Source organism: Pezoporus wallicus, unplaced genomic scaffold (genome assembly GCF_028554395.1).
Source record: "Pezoporus wallicus isolate ANWC-B61680 ecotype Strahan unplaced genomic scaffold, APGP_CSIRO_Pwel_v1 contig_4131, whole genome shotgun sequence".
NCBI lineage: Eukaryota > Metazoa > Chordata > Aves > Psittaciformes > Psittacidae > Pezoporus > Pezoporus wallicus.
Window position 1 is genome coordinate 930,575 of NW_026641950.1, and position 26,357 is coordinate 956,931.

General features: G+C 35.7%; 1 protein-coding gene across 2 annotated transcripts in view; it reads right to left on the reverse strand.

The window, feature by feature from the left end:
- The window catches only part of ASPH (aspartate beta-hydroxylase), a 111,639-nt gene that overhangs the window by 80,488 nt on the left and 4,794 nt on the right, over window positions 1–26,357 (reverse strand). Inside the window, exons 2-5 of one of the 2 annotated variants that reach the window (XM_057426240.1) lie at window positions 12,019–12,168; window positions 11,243–11,287; window positions 9,925–9,993; window positions 2,729–4,025 (exon numbers count right to left, since the gene is read on the reverse strand). In XM_057426240.1, the coding sequence (XP_057282223.1) occupies window positions 3,784–4,025; window positions 9,925–9,993; window positions 11,243–11,287; window positions 12,019–12,168 (506 nt within the window). In that variant the 3' untranslated portion in view covers window positions 2,729–3,783. Of the gene's footprint in view, window positions 1–2,728; window positions 4,026–9,924; window positions 9,994–11,242; window positions 11,288–12,018; window positions 12,169–26,357 lie in introns of those variants that run through there. The other variant, XM_057426241.1, reaches the window with a different exon arrangement.

Genomic DNA, 26,357 nt, shown 5'->3' on the forward strand with positions numbered 1-26,357 from the left:
CAAATACTAATCAATAATTTTTACAGTATAGGTGGCTCCCCCACTCCACCTGACCATGAAATGAAATGAAAATCCTAATGCTTCAATGCATTCTTTTTCTACCCCCCAATCCAACATAACCTACATGAATAACTGCAATAAAAATTCTATTTCTTCTAAGGCCAGCCAACTGAGACTAACTAATAATGCAAATTACCATAAACCGAAACCTACAGGTGGCAAGCCTTATTCACTGACTGACCTTGAAACAAATGTCAGGAGCAAAAGATTGAACACATTCTCAGAGATCATTATGCGTGTGGGGCGGGGGGAGAAGTACTAGCAAAAAGTTGTTGCAGTAAGAATTTCAACAGATATGCAAACAATTATGAGTTTATTTTCTTCAATTCTAAGTTAATTCTATAAATTATGAGCACTGTGATTTCCTCCCCCCATAAAACACTGTCTTACTTTCACATACTGTTGAAGGTAGCCACAGAAATCTGGGGTTCAAACCTTCCATAAATTCTCAACCATTTCAGATATAAGGGTATTAAGTTTTTTTTCCCAACAATTTCTTTATATTAGTACCACAACAAAGCAAGGCAGAGCTACAAAGGTTAATGCAGTATTTTGTTTAAAGTTTGTAAACTTCCGCTGAAGACTGACAGTTAAAATATCAAACATTTACCAACATGAGAAAATGAGAAAGTAAAACACCCCACTTACTTCTAAAAATGCTGGCCAAACTGGAAGACTACTACTTTAGACAGACTTTTACTTCTGGAGCTCTCTAAAATTTAATATAAATAACCTGTAAGGAATACAAAAGTAGCTAATGAAAGCTCCATGTCCAACATAAAATCACTAAATTCTCATTCTTAACTAGCTACAAAATCTAGCAAGTTCCTGTGATTTAAACAATGTATTTTCTTCATTAAAAACACTGTTTCCTACTAATTTGCTCCTATTTTAAATTCTCAAACCAAAAAACTGCAGGTAGAAAGCAGCAGCGTTGCCTCTAAAAATGATTATTCTAGAATTACATCAGAAGGCAAAGCTGCTATGGCTTTCTAACTGCAGTTTAAAAGCACATTAAAAGTTTCCTGGACTTCTTTTAAAGCATTAATATACTGACTGTATTTTATATAACTGATAATCACAAGTCAAACTAAAAAATTAGGTTTCAAATTCCTCAATTGATTCCAAACACTTTGTGTGGACTTAGAAGAAAGGGTTGAGATACAGTTCTGTTTTCCTTCTTCATGTGCACGTCATACTCAGCGCAAGCTTTTTGCTGTTAAATCACTTAAAAAAAAAAGAACAAAACACCACCAAAAAACCACCCAAACAAAAACCACCAACAAACACACAAAAGAAATCGCTGCCATGCTATTATAAACTAAAGACTCATTTAAATCTTATTATTATCCTCACTAGCCAAGTCCTCCTGCTTGCAGTCCCAACAATTAATCCAATACATTAAAATCAAACACTTTATCCTAAACTTTGAGAGCTTTGACAGTTCTGCTCTGTCAAAACCATTCATGAGGGTTTAACTGTCACCTCAACAGGAGCAGCACTTCTGGAAAAATAAAAACAAAGCCAAAAAACAACCACCTACATTCCAGAAACAACGCTTTAGAAAGTTATTTACTGTTAATATTTCCCCTAGGTGCATCCTATCCGCTCCCTGCTCTCCCACCCCTTTTACTCCTACAAATTCTTTATTACCATTATAATTGTGGATTTCCACGCAATAAAAACAAGGAACTTCCATGATATCAGAGTAGAACTTTCTTGGTCTGCATTTTATCTCCCCAGCCCAAGTTAAATTTATTTACAGTTTACTGATATAACCATTACCAATTTCAGTGCCTGCTTCAACTACTTGAAAGCTGCAATCTGTTTATTTCACTTGAAACTTCACCAGATTATCTTGTATATTTTAACAATTTCATATAAACTTCATGACACAGAATCCTCATAGTAGATGTTTTATTCTTCTTCTAGGATATCTAGCTCCCTTACTGAGGCATCTACAAAAGAATTCCACATTTGATGACAGTATTTCTAATTCATACTGTTATTATTATCCCACTATTGTGATGAAACTCTTATTTCTAATTCAAATGTGCTTCTAAAATTAAAAGAGAAACCAAACAAAACAAGCTTGCTTATTTCCCACTTGTCAGATACTTCAGAAGTTTCTTCCACTTGCTGAGACACTAATATTCCACAGATCTACTACAACTTATTTTCATAATGTACAGGGTTCCCCCCCCCTTTATGCTTCATATATATCATCCTAAAAAATATTAAATTTGCATGGTACTTTCTTACATCCAAATCCTAAAATATTTGGAAGAAAATGTGACTAATGTTCTTATGGCTCTATTCCATTCATAAATCTAAAGCAACAGTATTAACATGTCCCAGCGCTGTTGTTTTGTTTTTTTTTTTAAAGCATTTCACTTGCTTAACATTAACACTTCTCTTTTACTACCTTTAAAAGGTTAAGTAAAACCCTGAGTTGGATGACTTACTAGAAGTTTGTTTTTTTTTTCTTTAATCAGGCATGTTAAATTGCCATGCCAGAGCAAGTGAAAATTAGTTTAATTTAAAAAGATTAAAATTTCAGCCTGCATCCACCAGTGTTAAGTTCTGAGTATAAACTTTACATGGGAAACTGATATGAACTTAAGCATAGCAGGCATCACAATAAACAATAATTCTAATAATAATCTGATTGAGTATAGTATTCATTTATTAAAATGACAGACCGGTTTTAGCTTTTAGTATCAGATACAAACTGCAAAACACAATTATAAACTCCCCTTTCTAGACCAGTATCTTTATGATAGTAGACAGAATTCATGTACACTGAAAATATTTTTGGAACAACTATCATAAGACAATTTCACAGGAAAAGGCTTAAAATTTTCAAAACTGCATTAAGCTCTTGAATTTAGCAAGGAATAGAAGACAATCTTATTTCCAATTTGTCTTTAATAGATTCAGCATTATATGAGAAACACAATCACAGCCTCCCACTTCCATAAAAGGCCCACTTTAAAAAAACTTCAAATTTAGAACAGTCCTTCTAATGCAACTGTTATATTGAAAAAATGACTGAAAACTTGGCTTGAGAATAGTCAAATCAATAGGAACAAACCATATGATGACATCATATCTTCTGAATACAACAGATAACAGCTAACTTAGAAATAAATGCTTCTGTAAAATTTTCAAGCACTTTTAAATGGAGTGCTTTTATTCAAACAAGTAAAAAGAATCTGAGAAATCAGTGAATCACAAAAGTTATTTATTAAAATCATATTTCACAAGAGAATTATCATTGTCATGTCTATATTAAGGATTAACATAAATATGTATTTACATAACGCAGTCATGCTAGAATACAGTTAAAGCTGTTACAAAACGTTTCAGTTAACGTTTGCTAGAAAGACAAATGTTACAGTGTTAATAGAGGTTATTACACTCAGCTTTGTAAGCTTTGTGCACAAAATGCACAAATTGAAGCACATACAGAAACCAACTACACAACCACAGATACATGTTTTATTCTACATATTTACACAACTGTGTAGTATGTCATCCTGTCACAAAAATGGAAAGGTAACTGAAGGCTTTCAACTAGTAAAACTACATTGAGTAGCTGACTTCAAGTTCAGTATTTATAGCGTCCAGTAGGGAGTCGCCCCTCAATGCCATGAATTCTTGTTACATTAAGACTGATGATTTCATGGGCATTTTTGAAAGCCAATCAAATTAGTCTCTCCGTCACTGGTTCTGTAAATCCAAAATAACACAAGTCTTTTTTCCCTGAACCCCTTCATTCTGTGACGTACCATCAACATCATCTGCAGCTTCGCTTTCTTCTTCTTCTAGTATTTCAAAAGGAGTCAATACATCATAGAGAAATGAGAGAAAGCCATAAAACCAATCAGAGCTTTCCTCTGCTAAAATATTAAGGACTTCCTCAAGGGAATCAATATTTTCATTACTGCCATCTTTGGTCAGGCCTACACAAGAAGAGAGGAAAGAGAGGGAGAAAGAGGGAAGGAAAGAAAAAAAAAAAAAAAGACAGCAGTTAGGTGGAAAGAGGAAACTATAAAAGGAGGATCTGTGAAAGACATCTCATGTCACAGACAGCAGTCTTTATAGGAATGCTAATCAGGAAAATAGAAAGACGTTAAGAAAGCTGAACCTTTCAAAGTACAAACTACAATTTGGACAATAAACACGCAAAATATTATGCCAAAATCTTAAAAGAAAAAAATGCAGCAGCTTTGCTTTCCTTTGCTCCTAGTCCTAAAACCAAATTTATTTATATTCAGTTTTCTTGCCATGGCATTTACCTTAATGCAGGCAGTTCTTTAACATTTATCCTCACACTACTTAAAATCACCCAATTTGCCCTTTTCTTTTTAAACCCATCATGTTCAATTTTGAGAGCTTGCAACTGATAGCTGAAAATAACATCCAAAAGCAAACAGTATTTAAAAATCTTGTCACAGACATACTATTAAAGACATAAGTTATTCCACCATGCAGATTTTTGATTTTGATTAGAAGTGTGGACTCTTAATTGCTGGGGGGTAGTGTTCTGCAGTTTGTTTGCTTGTTTGGGTTTTTTTAAGATGCTTCTCAATTTTTTTTTCTATGATATATATTCTGCATGATATACTTGCTTCTCAGGAATAGCTTCCAAACCTGAGGACATGCATTTTCATCTAGTATTCTGCATATGTAGCCAATATGAAAGTGTGTATTGTTACACAGAGGATCTAAAGCAGGCTAAAATCAGATGAAGAAGAGATGGTCAGAGCAGAAAAGAAAGAGCTTGTCACTTCTAAACTCTCAGATACCAGCGGTTGCTATCCTGGACTATGAAATTCACCGATCTAACTGGTGTTTGTAAAATACCAAGAAGCCATAATTAACGATTTTTTTCCTGTCTGGTGTTTTTTGTTGTTGTTTTTTAATTGAAATCCACTGGTTTACAGTCAGTACTAAATAATATTTCAACATTTCTATTCTGAGAAAAAGCACAACAGAATGACCAAGCAATGACAAATGTCAAAGCAGGAGAGGGAGGAGCTTCCCCTACTTCTAACCAGAACAAACCTTGGTTTGTGTTGGAAGGAGAAGCAGAACAGTGGGCTAAGGGTGAAAACAAATTGTTGAGACATAAGATTAACTGAAAACGACGCACATGCAGACTGCAAAGCAATATTAGGTGTAGGTTAATGAAACATTCAAGATAGAGGAGTTCATGGCAGAGACATTTAGCACATTTCAACACATTTTTCTTACAGCACATAGTGAAAGTATCAATGATAATTCTGAGGAAACTTCCAAGTCCACGATGTTCCACATCCTTGTACCTGGATGTCCAGAACCTCTACTTGAGTGATCAGCCATTCTCTTTAATTTTTTCACAGGATAGCTCAAAGTTTTAAAAATGAGAGACTGAATCCAGGACGCAATCAAGGTATTACAAATATCCCTCTCCAACTTCTTCCATGGCTTAGTTCTACAAAAATTAAATTTTTAGACTTAACTTTATGCATGGCAGACAATCATCATTCTAAGTTGTTTCCGAATTTTGGCCCAAGTGAGACGTAAAGATATAAAACAAAGTAAGTATGTTTACTGAAGAATGAAATTTCAATTTAAGAATTGAAACCTTAATCTAAAAATAGTAAGTTAAAAAAACTAAGTTATAAACAGAATTATAAATATTTTTATCATTCTACTGTGCTGGAAACTGGCATTAAAAATAATTCAATAAACAAAATGCCACTCAAAAAAAAGACTCCAGACTTTAGATAGTATTTCTGTAAGCACTGTGAAGACCTATATAGATGTCCTTTCACTAAATCAAGAATAAGACCCTTGGGTCCATATTAGATTGTAAAATGTAATATGGACTACACCAGCGTATTTTCTTTGAAAAGACTGGTAACCAAAGGGAAAGACAAACTGGAAGAACGTGTCTTACAGTCTTTACCATAAAAAATACCCCACCAAAGAACCGCCCCCCAAACCTTTTCTTTCAAATTCTTTACAAAAACTACCAAAGATTTTATTAATGGCCTTTGAATCTAACACAAAACACTTCAGCTTGAGTTACCCAAAGTAACACATTATTTCATAAACTTACCTTTTTTTCTTTCTTAGAGAGACTTACAATAAAAAAATCCCAAACTAATTAATAGTCAAACTGCTTTTCATATTCAGTCATTCCTATGACCGAGAAGAACTGCTTTTCAATGTTAAAACTCAGGTACTGATAAGCACAAATAAGCATGGTAAGAAGTGCCTAAAAATGGTGATAAAAATGGAACTGCCCGATGAATACCACGCTAAATCAGTGACCCAGAGGAAATAACTACTTTATTTCAAGAGAACTCTGAACATTACTATTTAAACCCAAAAGTGATCAAGGGAGTCAAAATCCTTATCTATTCACAGTGTTGCCACAATCAATGGCGCATAGGGCTTGCCTACATTCATTTAACAAGTCAAAGCATTTCTTCTCCTGAAACATCTCTTTTATGAGAATGAGCATATACATCCCTTAATATTTGAAGGTGCTACAGTAGAACATGAGAAAAATAGAGAAGAGTATGAAACTTCCCCTAAACAGCTGAGCCATACAAAAGTGTTTTTCAGAGCTCCTATTATCTCGCCACAGATTTTCTGAATGTGCAATCTTAGTACAACTGCTTGAAAACATTTTTTTCTGCCATAGGTGAACCATGGGAAAAAAGCTGGTTTACAAAAGTTTGAATTCTGCTGTTTACTCCCCTTGGTTTGCTAATACATCAGGTTGTTTCGGCAGGTTTTTTTCCCCCATTTTTTTGCTCTAGGCAAACTACTTTGAACTAAACACAAGAACAACATTTTGACAACTTTCTGTAGCTGCAGTTCCACAATTATACTAACTACTGCAAGTGTTTCAGTAGAATTTCTCAGGATATTGTTGCTTGTTAAAAAACATCTGAAACATAAAAAACTGGCTTAGTTCCAAAGAGTCTATTACAACAGACACTGGTAGTCTCTATACATGATTTTGGGGGTAATACTACTACAGCCACTGTTTGTACTGAGCAAAGCAAGTAGAGAGATGTAACACTCCTCTTAAAAAGAATAAAAAGTTCCTTCAAAGAACAATTAAAGAGTTAAGACGGCAAAAAGTGGGAAGAGAGTTATTAATAACAGGAGCCCTCAAAGGAGGAGGTTAAGCCTCTCTTCCCATTACCAAATGGAATTCAGTATACAGATCTCACAAATACCTGTGGAAAAAAAATCTCTAAGATAACTGCAGGCTAGCTTCAACAAGTTTGCATTTCCACCCTGGATAATTCTTATATAAACAGATATAAAACTAACCAACAAATACAGCTGGGGTTGAGTAGCTGGCCAGGTTTTAGTTGGGGTTTTGTCCTCTCTCTCTTACTTGTGGGTGGGAGAGCAGGGAAGAGGGGAAGAACACATTTGTTGCACACCATTTTTAGAATTATACTAATATCGCTAGAGAACTTAACCATCTAACCTCCTTTGAGTTCAAGAAATTAAAAAAGAACAGACCCTATCATACCTTATACATAGAAGAAATAAACAAACTGCAATCCTTTTATTTAGGTGTGACCAAGTAGAGAAAACTACTAAGTTATCAGCTACTAAATCATTCTTTGAAATACAAAACAAACTTAAGCTGGTAGAATCATTTTCCAAATTAAATTGACTTAAAAATATATTTATCATCAATATGCAAATTTAAACATAAAATTTGTAGCAAAACATAAAGATTACGGAAGGAGACAACATTAAACTATTGTACCTGCCACAATCTCAATTCACAGTAGTTTACTAATAACTAAAGAGCAGAGAAGAAAAAAGCATACGACTTCCTAGGGTTAAACATCAGTGGCATTTCCTTTTCAGGACAATATTAAATCAGCAAAGGAATCACTTGCTGTTATTGTAGTCTGACCCAGAGAAATACCCCAGAAAGCAGCAAGTCTTCACACACATTATATATGCTAACAATAATCCTCAAAAATAAAATACAAAAGGAGTTATGCATTCAATGATACCCTAGTGCAATTGAATATAGGCCTACTATATGGCTTGCTTTCCCACAAAGCCTTAATTTTGCAAGACAAATTTCTAATCTTCCAGTTTCTGCAGCAATAATTTTAATCAGCATAGTCGTATTCATTTTTAGCTCAGGTTAAAAGCTAAATACAAGTAAGCAAAATATTTTTCTGGGAACTTCAGTTCATAATATTATATGTTAGTTATTAGAAAAAATATTTTTATACTCAATTTTAACCAATGTTGTGAAGCTTTTCAAAAATTACTATTTCCTTTGTAATGTATCAAATATTCTGAAATGAGATAAAATCACGATCTAAGCAAGTATTCAAAAGTTAATAAAGATAACTTTTGATTTGTGACCTTTTAATGTCACATTTGAAGTACAAGGTTTAAATGTGTGATAAGACAAGCTTGTAATAGAAACACTGTCATATACTGGCAGAATTCCCAGCTGTATCAAGTGACAGAGATGTCACAAAGCTGCAGCATATTTCTAACTACCACCTTGGCAATCTGACTCCAACTAATATGACGCACAAGAAATTGATATCTGCTTTTTATACACTATACAGCAGACAAAGAAAAGTCAGGATTTACATATATACAACACTTCATATATATATATATATAAAAACCCTATATATATATATAAATATATGAAGAGTTATCTTATCGACCATTTATAATTAACGCCCAATCTGTAGATTCTGGAGTAGACACTGGAGATTCTTTGGAGTGACTCTTGCATTCACACCACTGCAAAGTGGTTCAGTAATTTTGATTGCATGGGGTTTCTTTAAACCATGAAGAAATTAACCAAATGAGCCCCGCCCCCCAAAGAGTTCCTTATTTCTGCCAGCATAATTGGAGAAAAAAAACTGACTATAAAGTTTTCTTTTTTTTTAATGTAATACAAGCTTTGAATAGCAAGCCATAACTGACAATCTTGAGTAGTCTGAGGCATTTCACTTTGCCCTCTGCTCAAGCTTCTATTTATTATGCTGGGGATTTTTGTTGCTTTGTTCATTTATTTAACTTGTTAGGTTTGCGTGCCCAGAGTAAGTTTACACCTGAACAAATCAAGTAAACTTTCTAACATCACGTATGCAAGAAGTATCTATCCAATGCTTGACTGTGAGACTGAAGATGGTAGTGCTTTAACTGCTAGAAGATGTAGAAGGGCAGTATCATGAAGCATGTCTGATGACTGAAATATCTCTCTGAAGATATATAGTTAACAGAGAGACATTCTCCCACACTAGAAGTAAAGAAACCTAAAACCAGAGTTTCAACATCAAAAAAGATAAATTTATGTCACATAGGATTTCTGAAAGTCAAAGAAAATAAACAGACTTGTGGAGAACTCAGAATAGAGGAAAGCCAGTATAAAATATGCTAAACAGTCATCGAAGAAGTACAAAGGCCTGTTGGAAGTAACTTGAAAATTGATCTGGCTTAACATGTTACCACAATGTTTTAACTGTTGAAAAATCTTATGCTCTATTATTAATTAATAAATTAATTTATTAATAACCACAAACATCTTTCAGCAGTTGATACAGCAGCATCAAAATCATCCTTTAATTAAATGCTTCCCACTTACATTGCTATACTAGTGAAAAAAGAACACAACTTGCTACAAGTTGCTCACACAATTCCACAACTTGCACTAAGAAAAATGCCAACCACAATTAGATCATTTTAAGTTCCCTAATTGAGAAAAAAAAAATCCAGAAATACTGTTTTGACATTAAACAAAAACCAAACATAAATGACAGTTGTATATATTTTTCCACCTGTGTTTGTACTTGCCTAGCAATAATTTAGCATCTTCAACATCAAAATCTCCATCTCCATCAGCATCATATATCCCAAGCTTGCCTAGAAACACAAAAAGAAGAAAGAATTAGGGATTCAGCAGTTTGTTCCCAGCACAGTGTTTTCGATGTGCAATGGTTGACTGCTGATGGTAGGTTGTTGCCATGTATTTTAAAAATCATTTAGCCATACTCTTCTTATCTACATTTTAAGTTTCCTGGAAAATTTTACAAATACTTTAAGTTCCTTTCTGCAATTTCTAGACTTTAAACTGAATACAAGTTAGTCTTTTTCAACACATTATTATGCTACTCACAGATTTAAAATAAATCCATAATCAAGTGTTGCACTTTATTTGAACATACTGAGCTCAGAATAAAATCTCAGTTCACGAGGAACTTTCAACATGTTTGACGGAAAAGAAATAACAAGAATTAAACAAATAATCACCATTTGTTTTCAGATTGGTTTCCTGCCTTTCTAAATTCTTGGGAGGAAAAAACCAGACAGATACCTTCTATTAACTTGGCATGAAAAATTATGTAAGCGACATACTTCCAGGACAAAGAAAAAACATACATAATTTTTAATCAACAACTGTATGGCATTTACTGCAGACAAAAAAAGTTGCCAATCCTCCTATAGGCAACTAATACGTCAGACTTCTCACTTTTTTCTTAAACTGCAGCTCTAACAGCCCTAAGCATTCACAGGAGAACCCAGCTTCTATCCAAAAAGAATTTTTAGCACAGAAACATGGTATCCAGGATTAGAAGTGTCCTGGGATCACCATGTGAGCAGTGAGCTTTCTAATTAGTTCTGACGAACTTCAGACATAACTTTTAATAGGATTGAGACTGCACTCTTTGCAAAAAAACCTCTAAGTCCTTAGAGTTTGCAGTATATTATTAACACTTGACATTCTCAAAATGGAGGCAGAACTTGATTACAATTAAAATAAATACAGTTCATAATAGGGTACTTAGAAAATTATAGAACAGTTTTGTGGAAGAAAAGTTCAGACTTGGGTCTAGAATGGACAAAAAAAATAAGGTCATCACCACTGTACAGAAGCAAATCAATTAGAAAGGATCTTTATCAGCTTATGGTTAAACACGCAGACTGGTGGAATAAATGTAATTCTCCAGAAATAAGAATTGTATCATCTTCAAAACCATGAAGAATGAGACAGATGAGAAATGACTGTTTCATGTCAATGCAGAATATTAATTCTCTAAAAAAATTAAAAACATAAAAAAGCAAATTTTTCAGCGAAGAGACTGCAAAACGAGTTATTTCTCCAATATCCTACCTTGTAGGACCTCTGACAAGTTATAACGGAAATCCTTTGCTTTGGCTGCATGCACGGTAAAAATACAGAAACCATTAATTGCATTACTAGACCCAATTAAGTTCCAAACCAGAAGTTTCTCTTAAAATCAGTCCAGATCAAAAGAAGCATGTACCAACAGATTTGTAAGGCTTGTAAAACCTGCAGTTGCAAAAGCACGTTGAGTCCTACAACATCAGGGTCAATAGCTCTACATATGGACACAGCGCCTGAAATCTGAGATACTAATTTTCATCCTTAGATATTATATTAGCAATATGATTTTAACACTGACATATTGAGATACAATAATCATCTTTATAAGCTTAAAACCGAGGTCACTCAACAAGTCACATATGGGAGGATGACTGATCAGTTGTCCTGACTTTATAGGCAACACAATCCATCAGAGAACTGGCAACACTAGCCTTCCAAACGAACTGTTTTACAGATGTAAGATCCAGATCTATCTTAGATATATTACAGATATATCTGTGGATCCAGACCTATCCTCTGAGACTTCTTCAGTTCTTTAATAAATGCAGTATATTAATAATCTTTTTCAGTCTTATGAGAATCCCATTTTAACATCATAATAGAGTTCAGCATTAAAATACACTTCTTGAACTACATTGCCTATTTTTAATCACGTAGGTCATTTGCGAACACCCCAGTAATCAAATCAACTATTTAAAATGGCCTCCATTTAAGGCATATCATAATTATATTAGAAGCAGCTTAATATTTAAAATTCTTACCTAGAACTTCTTCGTAATCTACAAGTTCAAACCAGACAACTGCTACTGATGTCCAAACTCCCAGCAAAGCAATTACCATAAACCAGGTGAAAAATGAGCTTCCAGAAAAGCCTTCTTTCTTCCCATTTTTACCTCCTCCATGTTTGGTCTCTGTAAAAATAAGGCAAACAAATAGGAAGGATGAATTTGTACACGTTAGAAAACTATGATTTATGATACAATTATAAATATTGTTTCTTCTGACTACACAGAACACAGCATTTGAGTAACATTTTTGTGCTGTTTTTAAACTTTGCTAGTTGCTTGCTTTTCACATCACTGTGAATTACAGCAGAAAGCCTGATGATTGTCTAAGCAAAAGCCCTATAATCAACCGAACACCAAAACGCCAGATGCAATTTGTCTTAACACCTTAGTTGAAAATCCCCCCTTGCTCCCCTTTAGTGTGTATTTATATAGAGCTTAACATTTTTGAGATGCTTTACATTTATGCCAACAGCTCTCAAACTGCCACCAGAGGGCAACATGACTAGCAGAAACAGTTTGGAAGAAAAGCTTTTCTTCTGAAGCAAGTTTCAAAGCTAGTTGAATTAGCTCACAGAAACAACATGAAAATTCAAATAGCCTAAGAAGGCTCTAAAATAAAAACAATGTTAAGGGTAAGACTCCATGTTCAGATACTGTACCAGCTAAAAATATCCCCCCCCCCGCTGCAAGAATCAAGCTGCAAAAATCAAGAAGAGATTCACTACATGCCTTTAGACTCACAGTCTGATGGAAAAATACAAGTAAAAGGATGACACAGAGACTTAATACAAATCACACCTTAATTTATAACTGCACATATGAAAAATAAATGTGTATAAAAAATACAGTAGTTACAAACAAACCACTGGGAAAGACCTCAATCTAGCATATGGGTAGGAGGATTAAAATGGACATCACGACTAGAAAACAAATTACTTGGTCCATTCCTTTAGGATCATTTACAGGACAGAGGGATACATGTAGCAAATAAACATGCATTCCAAAAAATGCCTGTGGCTTTCTGCAGAGCTCAAGGTCTGCTCTTCTGCCTCCAGATACTAGTGCTGCAAGGCTGGCATTTGGCCACAGTTCCACGGCTACCAGCCTATTTCACTCCATTTCCTCCTAAGCACCAGCCTTTGCTTGTTCAGCCCTATCCAGTCCTAGTTACTGAAGTAAAACTATTTCTCATGGATTTTTAAATACTTGAGGAAGTTTGCCATGAATATTGTGATAATATAATAAAGTAGGGAGACAAATTTATAATACTTCTTGCAAGTAAGTTTGATGCTTTATCAACACTAATCATAGAAAAAGATGAAAAATGCCCTGAAATATTAACATTGCTCTGGAAGATGAGTAATGAGACACTGGTGACTGATTTACTTATTTCTGTAATAGATATTACCACCAGTACTTTCAGACCCTGCTTGCCATCAGGTTCACAGCTGTAATAAACTAACCTTTTATTACATTCACTGTGCTACATCGAGTTCAGACCAATAAATTACTCACATCAGCTCTTACTCAGCTCAGCGTTTTACAAAAAGACTAAAAAATAAATTAAAAAAAAATATTTTATTGCATACTTTGTACAAAGATGAAATACCAACTATTTAGTTTCCTTTCTATATTAAAGACAAAATTGCCTTGGTATATGGGCTTTTCAAGAATACTCAGAAAGCAAGACAACTTAGCTTCACATCAAGCATGTATCACTTGCTGCTGCACAGTACCCTAATTACATGCGTGCAAGGCTCACATATATAATCCATGATAACATCTCTCTTAGAAAGATGTACAGATAGCCTGAAAACAGAGGCAAAGTCATGCAGCATGTGCCACTACACTCAGAAATAGGATCAACTGTAAATGAAAACTCTTTAAAGTACTCTTGAGCTGGAAATGTTAATATTCAGAAATAAACAATTATACTTTGTAAAAGCAGAACTTTGCTACTCTTGTGCTCCAATGCAGTCAATGGAAGCTTTGTGTGTATTTAAAATTAAACCTTAAGGCTGAAAACATTTTACATTATTCCAGGTTACAACTTTGTCCTATGCAAGCTAGGCATTAGAAAAATTAAACAGAAAACAGATCTTATTTTGTTTCACTTACTCATTTACCTTACTGTTTTCTACAGTTTACTGCTCATTGCTTCTGAAGAAAGGGGCTTTATTTATCAGAGGAAAAGAACAGGAAAATAAAGGAAGATACAACTTAAGTAATCAAGCATAATCTTCTACATTTTTTCCAGTCTACAAGACTGTTCATGGAAACCCCTCAAAACCAGATCCTGCCATAAAGATATTCACAACAGTCACAAAGATACATTTTTATGCTGTGGCTTCCTATCTTATAGGAATATTACTTTCAAAACTCTTGAAAACTTCTCCTAAGATTTCAAACATGGCAGCTTGATCAGGCCATGCTTTAATATAAATGGAAGTTACATAACATTTACCCATTGTCTGCACAAATAACCCTATACACAGGGTTAGAACAAAACATTGCAAGGACTGAAGCTGGCTCAGCACTCATTCCAGACAGTTAATTCTCAATTCAAGCCCTTTCCCTGCACATGCTGCCAGCCATGTCAGAAGTAGGTCACTTGCCATATCTGGTAAGCCTGTGCTTATACCACCAGATGTCTTTATGCAGACATCAGAAGTCTTAAAGTGCACTCTATGTCTCAACGGCAAATCTCTAAAAGTCCTATAACCCACCTACACTGCATTAAGAGTCACACCAGATAAAAATGTATGAAATTAATTCCTTTTACTTTACCTTACATTAAAAGGACACCTATTAATTTCACATACTCCCAAAATAACTTGAAAGTCAGGTATCTGATGACAAAACATCTCTTCCGTTAACACATACCCTACTCAAGCTAAAACTAAAGTTACTATTAACTGCCCGTCACAAACTGATTAAATCCTATTACTCCAGGGAACATTTAATCAAAGCACAGAGGCAGCCTGTAACACAGGCTAAAACAGTAAACAGAGTACGCAACATACCACAGTAAGCCAGTTATCTTGCTGATTATAAAATCAGACATTAGCCAGTATTTGCAACCACGCATTTTCCATTTGTTCACAAAAAGATTAGGGTTATACCTGTGTCGTCGGCCATAACAACAGCTCTTGATTTCCACAGACAGAGCAAGTATGTTGATATCTCCAAAAATTAATGTTGAAGGCAAAATAAGAAAAAAATTATCCTCACTAGTCTTGCAACAGGAGCAAACAAGTTTCATAGAGCCAGCTCAGCGGGAACCTGAAACTGGACCCACGAGAAACCTCTCCTCCAAATCTATTTTTAGAGCAGTTATCCTCAGGAGCCAAACGCTTTTCAGAACTCATATGGCAATGTAGTTCTGACGACAATAAAATTCATTTACTCCTCCAAACAGAGCATCCTGGGTAGCTGATCCTTTCCCCTCCCCTTAACCCTCCAACATCAAACACAGCAGCAAATGAAACTGAACACACTGCACTGTAGTATTTCTCCTGCAACGTATGCCCCAGTTGCCTGAGCACCAAGGACATTAAATCCATCAGCAGAAGCTGAAACACAAGTCTGAACACAAAGCTTGCCTGCTTGCATTTGTTAAGTTGGCTCTCACTCAAGAAACTTTCTCCATGTTGGCACTGCTCTACCAGGTTTCCCGAGTATTCTGTAGAGACTGCTCATTTGAAACTTTTTAACTACTTTAAGAATAAAAGACAACAGTTATTCTACGACGTAGTTTTGAGTCTTTAAAAAAAATTACTTAAAACCAACCACACACATTCTTGTTAAAGATTTTTCAGATCAGAATCGTTCCCCTGGTACACCTCATGTTTGCTTGTAGCAGACCCAAAGAAGGGTTACTGATGGTTTTTGCCACAGCAAATCCCATAAAGCTAAACCAGGAAAATTTTCTATTGCTTGTTAAGAGGAGCAGAGGTGTTGAATTTGGTTTGCTGCACTCCCTTTCCAGAAAGAAGTAACACTAACTCATCTCACTCACCCCTCCTTTTAATTCTGACAATACACACCTAACCTGCGCAATTTAAAGCTAACACACACACACTTCTTAAGAGCAAGAAAAGGAGGACAAAAACTCCACTAATACACTATTTAATTTTAACAAACTATTATTTTCCCACTGCATTTCAAACAAAAGCCAGCTCCTTTTAGGTGGGAAGAAGACAGAAACAAACTTCAAAAAAAATTCAGGATCTAGCACTATGCCCTTCTTCCCCCTTGCTTCTTTAAATAACATAACCATCAGGTAGACGGAATGAACAGCAGAATCTTACGGCTATTTGAAAAACAACATATACCGCCCCCCCCCCCCCCCCCCCCCCCCCCCCGGTGGTTTTAACACCCAGCAGCTAATTACCAAATGAAATTCCCAATAGCTCAAGGGAGAAAAAAAGTAAGAAATAAAACCTGAGTTTTAAAGTTTTAAAATGGATGTAAACAAACCACGGACAGCTGATTCTATAACTAGTGTATCTTTTAACTATCTTTAAAGCCACCCGAATTCGTCAGACAGAACAGATGCTTTAAAACCTCCTAACTAGCACATTTCACCAACTTATGCTATGTGCAAGCAATTTAAAGCAAGACAGGAAGAAAATTTAAACAAAGACTGAAAGTCACCTAATACAGAGAGAAATTAACAGCTCATTAAGGAAGTAATTCTACATGCAATGACATGTAGTCTACTGAATATAAAACCTACAGTGTTTCCACAGGCAGGGTTTGATTAGGCAATTTGTTAAAACTTTACTTCAGGGGCACCTGCATGTGCATGTGCTGATACCAGGTCTGCAGAACAAGTGGATTCATAAAGCATTCAAATGATGCTGAGAACCTGAAGCCCACATAACACATATCCTGGGGGGACTGCCCCAAACTAGATCTTACCTGGCTGAATGCCTGTAAGTGGTTGCAGCATATCTTTCTGTTTTATTTCACTCAAACCTAAGTAAGCATATTCAGGGACAACAGCACATCACATAAAAACAAAGTGAGGGGAGACAGTAAAGAAATTCAGTTCAAATACACACTCCCAATCTAAACTAACACTCATATGTTGACCCTTAACCAAATACCCACAGCCATCTTGTGCCCTTTAAAAAAAAAATCAACTGATCACAAGAATATGTCCTCTTAGGAAATGGCAAACACCTTTCTTCCTGAAAGGGGAGACTACAGCTAAAACTGACTATACATCAAATGAACACCATTCATCAACGCACACCTTGAAAAATACAGCTTACGCATATATTCCTCTGAATGCTAGGGTACTAAATACCAAACAATAGAATTTTGGTTAGTTTTGTGGAAGACAAAAGGTTAAACTAAATACATATATAGTTAAAATACAATTCAAGACCACGTGGACTTCTTGCAAGGTCTCATTCTACTGCATTCAAATGCCATGACTGCTACTTTGTTGGTTTGTTTTTGAAGCATATCAAATTGCTTCATTATCACTCAAAATTATTTTTTCAGCTCACTTGCGTAACCGTTTCAAATTTAAAAGCTACTTTTGAGTTAGCTTTGGTATAACTATTCACTCCAGGGTATTTTCAAAAAATCAAAATTGACAATCAAGACTAGCAATACTAATTCTAGATGTAGAACATTACCAATATGCAAGCAAAGAAGCTTAGAGGGGAAAAAAAATGTCAACTACAAATACAAAACTAAAGGCAGACTTTAAGACATCAAGCTGAACTTTGTAATGTGTATAATTATGTCCCACAAAGGTACATTAGGAATTAATACAGAAGCAATTATGGATTATCGCATGAAGGGAAGGGTGCACAACAACAGGCAGCTACTAGAATTTAGAAATCCACACTAAAAGAAAAAAAGACCAAACAAATCAAACACCAATCTCAGAAAAATATCTAAAAATTGCATTTCAGAAGTAAAAATTATCAACCAGATAGATCCCAGGGAGACTTTAGAACAAGCTTGTTTTAAAAGCAAAATGCGGAGTGATAAAACGATACAGAAGAGAACTAAAAACTAAAGTTACAGTAGGACCATCCTACCACCAACAGAGCGGAACTAATACCAGTGCAAAGACTGAAAAAAACCTCTCTCAGTTATTTTGGCTCATGTATGAGCATGGCCAACTACGTCTCAACATTTTTGCCAAATTATCTTTTCCAATATGATTAACAATAAAACAACTTCTGCAAGTCATTCTCTGTAATAAAATTGCAGTTCACAAGTTTTTTGGGGTAGGGTCACAGTAACAAGTATTTTGAGTAAAATATCTATTAAAGGGAAACATACAGTATTCTCTTGATACTATTTTCCCCCTAACTATTAAAAAAAGGAGCTTCTTTGTTCCCCTCTCACTACTGTCGTATATGCGTATGCATATGTATACACACAGGTTTGTGACAGATTTTAAAATCTAGAGTCAACATGCATTTATGTTGAACTGCTCTATTCTAAGAGGCTAAACACCACAAAGATTGCAAGTACTATCCTGAGGTAAGACCAATTTTAATGTTTTATTTTCATTAATTGTACCAGTGGTGGAATAATACAATTTTAATGGACAAATCTGCATTTCTGATGAGCTTTTACAAACTCTCTTTCATTTTTAAGGGAGACAGGATTATTGTTTTCTCTCTGTTGTTTTTACAGATAAGACATAAACTTTTAAGGAAATAATTGTGGTTTCACATACAAAATATTCCAATCTAAAATTTTCACAAATATCCATACTCAGAAATTTGTTTGTTTTTTTTTTTTTACAAACAATCATGACAGCAGGGTCTTTCAAGATCTAAAGCTTAAGGTAAAGGTTTACTTTTAATAAATTCAATATAAATTCTTTGTGATATGAAACTGATTCTTCCTTTTGCTATCTAAAATATCTTCACCACTGCAACCTTAATGGAAATGGGGGGGGACGGGGACGGACCCAAACCTGGCCTTTTTATTATTATTATTATCATTAAAAACTAAATTATCTGCTCTGCACTTTATATAGAATCATAGAATACTTAGGGTTGGAAAGGACCCTAAGATCATCTAGTTCCAACCCCCCTGCCATGGGCAGGGACACCTCACACTAAACCATATCACCGAAGGCTCTGTCCAACCTGGCCTTGAACACTGCCAGGGATGGAGCATTCACAACCTCCCTGGGCAGCCCATTCCAGTGCCTCACCACCCTCACAGGAAAGAATTTATTCCTTATATCCAATCTAAACTTCCCCTGTTTAAGTTTGAACCTGTTACCTGTTGTCCTTACACTACAGTCCCTAATGAAGTATCTCTCCCCAGCATTCCTATAGCCCCCTCCAGATACTGGAAGGCTGCCATGAGGTCTCCACTCAGCCTTCTCTTCTCCAGGCTGAACAGCCCCAACTTCCTCAGCCTGTCTTCATACAGGAGGTGCTCCAGTCCCCTGATCATCCTCATGGCCTTTCTCTGGACTTGTTCCAACAGTTCCATGTCCTTTTTATGTTGAGGACACCAGAACTGCACACAATGCTCCAGGTGAGGTCTCACAAGAGCAGAGTAGAGGGGCAGGATCACCTCCTTTGACCTGCTGGTCACCCTCCTTTTGATGCGGCCCAGGATACGGTTGGCGTTCTGGGCTGTGAGTGCACACTGCCTGCTCATGTTCAGTTTCTCATCAACCACCACCCCCAAGTCGTTTTCCACAGGGCTGCTCCGAATCTCTTCTCTAATAGACTATAGACTATAATATAGTCTATATGGTTATAAAGATACCTGTGCACATTATCAAAGGACTTCAATAAACTAAATCTGAAACTTTCTAGTGAAGAACAGGGAAATGGAACAGAAAGATCAAAGAAAACACAAAGACCAGAACTTAAAGTCAAAATAATAAGTTAACCAAGTGAAAAGCAAGTTTGTCTTTCTTGCTGCCAACTTGACTGATTTTTACTTTAGTATTTGAGGAATTTTTCCTTATTCCACATATCGATCCTCACATAAGCCTTTAAGGTACTTAATTTTCAGTCAGATTTCTCACAGTGAAGTATCCTACTATGCAAACAATCAAAGAGCATAAATATTGAAAACAAGCAAAGTCATAAACTCAGGATGTGACAACTAAGCAGGCTGACTGTAGAGATGCTGCTGGTGGCCAACTGAAAGAGACAAAAAAAAAGAAAAGACATGCACCAAAAAATTATGTAAAGGAACTGTAGGATCATAAGTGCCTTGCTGAACTTCCCTAGTGAAAGGAAGCTCCTCCCTTCAAAAGATGAAGTGATTCCATTGAACGACCCCCTTGAATTCAGCACTTAACCAGGATGTGAAAAATCAGAGATTCAGTTTTCTCCTATGAGGAACAGTGTCTGAATTTCTTCAGAGGTCTAAATCACATATTTAAGCATGCCCAAGGGTATGAGAACAAAGCCATTTTAGTCCTTCATGATGAAGCTATTTATTCATGCATAGTCATTATCTTAAGTGGCCACAACAGGAATTTGTAAGAGAGGAGCTCTGCAAAATAGAGACTAAAGCACATTTCTTTCCCTCCTTTCTAGGTAAAGAAGGGGACTCTAGACATAACTGGCCTATCCCCATGCTCACCCTCAGCAGCCTGAATCTTTTGTTTCACATTGGATTGGAACAGTTTCAACAACAAGAATTTAAAGTATACACTCTCACTTCTGTTCAAGTATACCACATAAACAGCAGCTGCAAAACTAGAAGTCAGCCAAACCTTTTCTTCAGGAAGAAAATGGAATTAAAACTTTTTCTACTCTATCCTGAGTAAGAGCTCTGATTATTTAAGTATATTTGCTGAGAAGTACGAAGGCACTTTTTCCAACACAGCATCAGCTCCTCAATCCTATTATCTGAAAATACACTTCAGGTAAAATAGCTGATATATGTCGATTTTTCTTTTTTATATTCAATTTATAAAGAGAGATGGTCAATACTTTTAAAAAGTTAGCCTATTTCTGAATACATGCTGTTATAAGTCAAGTATTTTTAAGCCTATAGATACCTTTCTGGTTCACAGGAAGCACCACAACATTCGGAAGAGTTTTTTAGTTGCAAACTAAGGTGATTTGTTACCAAGACGGAATTAATTATTTGTCAGAAAAAAATCCAGCACACATCAAGAATAAGATTAGCATCAGGCTGACTGAGGTCAAGGATCATTCCAAGGATAGCGTTTGTTTTCATCATTATTCTTATGCAATTACATGCATTCTGTCTTACAAACAGCGAACAAATCCTGACTGCTTTCCATTCAAGTGATTCTTCTACTACATACACAACAAAAATCAGAAAATTTATCCACAAGTAATCTACTCATAAAAGAAACATCAGAAGAATGACTAGATTTGCTGTTTTATCTTTTTAAAGGAACAGAAGTTTTTGTCTCTAAAACACAGACACAAATTAAAGACAAAAAAGAAACTTAATGAGAAATTCCGCCCTGAAAGGTTGCATAGTTCCATAAGACTTGTCAAAGGCACTTCATCTAAACACATCACAACACTGAATTCTACTTGCGATTCTAGCTCTGCACTTTTCAGTGAGGTTTAGGGAGACCAGCTGTTTGCTACCATACAAGCTGCTGCTGTTACTTTCCTCTGGAGTTCTGTTTATCTAAGCATTACTGCTGAAGTCAGATGAGGTAAAAATGAATGCACAGATACGTGTTAGTAAAAGAAAATCCTGAACCTGCACCTGCTTCTTTTCTAAACGTGCTAGGAATACGACTGCTTCCAAAAGCCAGTCAAATTTTGTCCAAGCCATGTTTGAGGTTTTCCTTTTTGATTATCCAGATGAACATCTTTTTTGATTAGTTCCTCAATTAGGATTTATTACAAGGAAAACTATACACAGATGTGCACATAGTTTAAATGGATAAAACCAACACTGCTTACAACTTAAATGAGTTGTATAATGAATACTGTCAACAGGAATGTATTTACAGCAGTATTTAATGCATCCATCACAGAACGGATCGGGCTGGAAGGGACTTTAAAGCTTATCCAGTTCCAACACCCCTGCCATGGGCAGGAACACCTTCTACTAGATCAAGTTGCTCAAAACCCCATCCAACCTGTCCTTGAATACTACCAGGGATGGAGCAGCCACAGCTTCTCTGGGCAACCTGTGCTAGTGCCTCATGCCCCATTACTATTCAGGTATCATAGTTTGGATTACTTCTATTATTTTTTATAAAACCTTTTCTTCACAGGCTTAAAGATTCAGCACTTCAGGACAGACACATTAAGTCCTTTAAAGACAGAATAAAAATATTGCTTGTTATCTATTTACTCTTCCATACAGATCTATTTAGACTAAGTATACTTTCCTACAGTCTGATATTTGTCCCAAACACTTCAGTCAATTTTCTGAAGTGTTATTGTACGTGTATACAAACACACACACACAAAAAAAAGAATTCACATTCAAAACTGAATGCAGAACTTGGCTGTTATAAATTTACTTGAGTTAAACATCAAGCCAAGAAGTTCCAGGATAAGACTACAAGCTTATAAAAAAAAAATTAGCTTGTTTTCTATTACAGGATCAACATACTTGTATCAGCTATAACACTGATGAGACAAAATTAATACCAATTTTAACTGTGTAGATGACAAAGACTTTTAATAGGTGCTATTTTGATTAGCCAACTCTCTCCCACAGAACATTTGGAAATAATCCAATCTAAAATTAAACAATTTACCCATCTTGTATTTGAATGATTTAAGGCAGCCGATAGTCCTACATAATTACTAGGTTAATTAAGTATTTGGTGGTATTTAGGTCAGAGCAGAGATCACAAAAGGTAAATGTGGAAAAGAAACACAAGAAATGCTTAAGCCCAGAACATGCAAATTCTGTTGGTAGTGACCTTTAAGAGTTTCTATTCCATAAGGTTGAAAATCCTCATTGTGTGGAGCACACTGGAATTAATTTTAGAGTATTTTTCCTTGTTCCATTTTCCTATCTTGTCATATGGGACAAGTTGACCATACCGACAAATATCAATTTGTTTTAGCAACAAGTCCCAATTATGCTACAAAAGAAAGAAAACAGATTATATTGTTTCAATTTTTCGCATGGTTTGAGGAAGTTTCAAATAGAAGCAACTAAAACTCTAGTTGCCATGCAAGTACCTACAACTCTTGCTATTTGCAGGTTTCTGCTCACAAAAAAAAAAAAAAACCAAAAACAAACCAAAACAAAAAAAAACAACAAAAACCCTACATCAAGGTAACTAGGGGTTAGTTCATAGAGGCACTATGCATCTGCAACTCCTACAAAGTTCAAAAGAGTCTCACACCTACGGTTTTAAAAATGTTTGTTAAAATACATTGCTAAGAGATCGCAGTTGCAAAAATACTGCTCTTTTCACAGCTTTCTTGTTTCAAAACATACAGCTGTCCCCTCCAGTTACTATGGAAAGAAATAGTACCACAGCTACAAAACTACTATGTGAACCTTTTTCTTTTAGTATTAAATAAAGGCACAACACAACTCAAACTTAATAAAACACTAGTGTAAAAAGTGAGATTTGTTACATTAGTAATTAATTGTCATTCAACAGAACCTCAGGAAATAAAAACGTGAAGCAAGAAAACTGCTATGCAATAGTCACAAAACCCCTAGCTATTAAATATTTTATGAAGAAAATCTTCAAACAAACTACTTGGAAGCATTTGTTACACTGGGTAAGTACATGCATAATAACAGTGCAACTACACATGAAGCAGTCTAAAATTTGTTTCATTTAAAAAGTTCTAACAAAGCTGAACCACACAGTCTGTTCAAACTCAGTATACGCTTATCTGCATACTTATTTCCAGTGTGTTTAAAGACACATAATAGAGCTATAGTTTCCACTTCAAAGCATAGCTCAAAACTCTTCCATGCAAAGAGGTAGCCCGTAGGATGCAGTTAGGAAAAAAGGTTGCTGCAGGCTATGCACACAAATTACCAGTTTGTGCTCTTCATCAGGAAAGAACCACTTGGAGTAAATCTGAACTCCTCTGCTCAAGATCTCTATAATGAAGAATTCAACATAAGAATTAGCACAAGAACAGTTATTACATGTTTCAAAGTGATCCAGAAATGTCCAGCTGAAAATGGTTATTTTTTTCAGACAGGTGATAGCTAAAAGGGGTTTGAGTTTAAAGAAATAGCAATATTGGAATCTCACCTCTTTATGCACTCTGTAATAAGAAACAATCTTCTACTCCTGGTAAACTTTGTTGATTTTACTGAAGTCCTTACATATCCAGCCATTACATTAGCATATCCAACCAAACCATTCACCTTCTATGTTCACACTACCGCTCCATGATGACATGATCAAACATAAAACTCCAGATTCAACCTTACCATGCCTCAATGCCCAGCCACCCATTGTCATCTCTTCCCTTCTACCTAAACGACTTTCCATAAAGCTGTGAGCTGAGCCAGTCTGGGGGAAAAAGGAGAGTCAGCTTTCAGGTTGTCAGTTCCCTGTGTGGTTCACCTATGAACTGCACTACTAATTCAGGTACAGAGAAGGGGAATTGAAAAACAGAAGACTGCAGAGCAATCTCTGACTGGATTAAGTTGAATACAGACATATAGCATTGAACTGTAAAAAAATGTAACGCCTTAATCCCCCAATCTAATATACATACCTGGAGTCTGAACCTAGTCTAGCTCAGATGGGGAATTTTCACGTGCATTCTCTGAGTAATTGGCAAAATCTGTCACACTGGGATTACTTTAGTACTTTAGGTTCTCCTCCTAGCATTTTAAGTAAATCCTATCCTCCAAAGGCAATTGAAAAGGTTACTTCTCTTGCATAACATTTAAACTCTTGATGATATACTTAAAAAAATATATGAACACAGATATCCTCGCAGATGTCAAGTATAAGGCTCCTCCATATTGAAGCACCATGAGTAATAATACCTTTTAGCCCACAATGACTTCTTGCATGCAGGTAAGATATATTAGACAACACAGCAAGCCCAGGATTTCAGACCACACTAGATCAAAAGGGACAGGAGAACTTTCCTTGATGTCTTTATCAAGCAGGAGCATCTCTAGAAGCATCTACCATCGCTCCAAAATTCCCAAGAAGTACTGAAAGAGGGAAAAGGTTCAGGCTCTTTTTTTTTTTTTTTTTTAGCCAATCCTGCTATACTTAGGTATCAATCTTAAAACCTAAAATAATACTTTGAGAAAAATCAAAGAGAACAAATATCAGGAAATATCTGAAGGGGGCCTATAGGGATGCTGGGGAGGGACTCTTCATTAAGGACTGTAGTGACAGGACAAGGGGAAACGGGTTAAAACTTAAACAGGGGAAGTTTAGATTGGATATAAGGAGGAAATTCTTTCCTGTTAGGGTGGTGAGGCACTGGAATGGGTTGCCCAGGGAGGTTGTGAATGATCCATCGCTGGCAGTGTTCAAGACCAGGTTGGACAAGGCCTTGGGTGATATGATTTAGTGTAAGGTGTCCCTGCCCACGGCAGGGGGGCTGGAACGTGATGATCTTAAGGTCCTTTCCAACCCTAATTATTCTATGATTCTATGAATATGGAAGTCATTTAACTCCAGTTCTAGATGAATGAACAAAGAGGTTTATCAAGGACTCACTATTCCAATGCAAATCTGCTCAAGTATACAGGGGAATACATGTGTTTACAACTGTAAGAATGTTATCTACATCACTTTTGTGTAGTCAGAGATAAGAAAACTTACTTATTTGAAACGGTACTGCCTCGAGTTTTGTACAGGAGAACCAGGAATTTCAGTGATGACACTGCAGCAGCATACCATGTAAATTACAGATGTTTGGATCATTACTGTTGCTACCACTACTTAATTTGGCAGATTATTTTACAATATGTCAACATGTTTTCCAGAACTGCCATCTTGACCAAGATGCAAGGCAGACAGACGAATCATAGAGGTGGCTGCCTGCATTTCATGGTTTTGCATTTAGATGCCATTAAAATTCAGAGATCTAGTATTAGTCCCACAAACCATAATCAACTTTTCTGATTAAATCCATCCAAATAGATACGTTTTTTAACAGTCTATGCCAAACTGTTTAAAAAAACAGCAATATCTGACATTAATAATAATTCAAGATCTTCAACTAGTTGTAAGCAACTAAATTAGGCAATAGGATAAGCTCAGTGAAGAAATCACAGCAACATTTCTAGAACAGTATATAAAGATTCTGCCTGTGAGACACAAAGAATTTCTCATCTGTCTGCAATAGCCTATAGCAACTCTAACAAAGTAGTAACATTCTGTTGCATACACC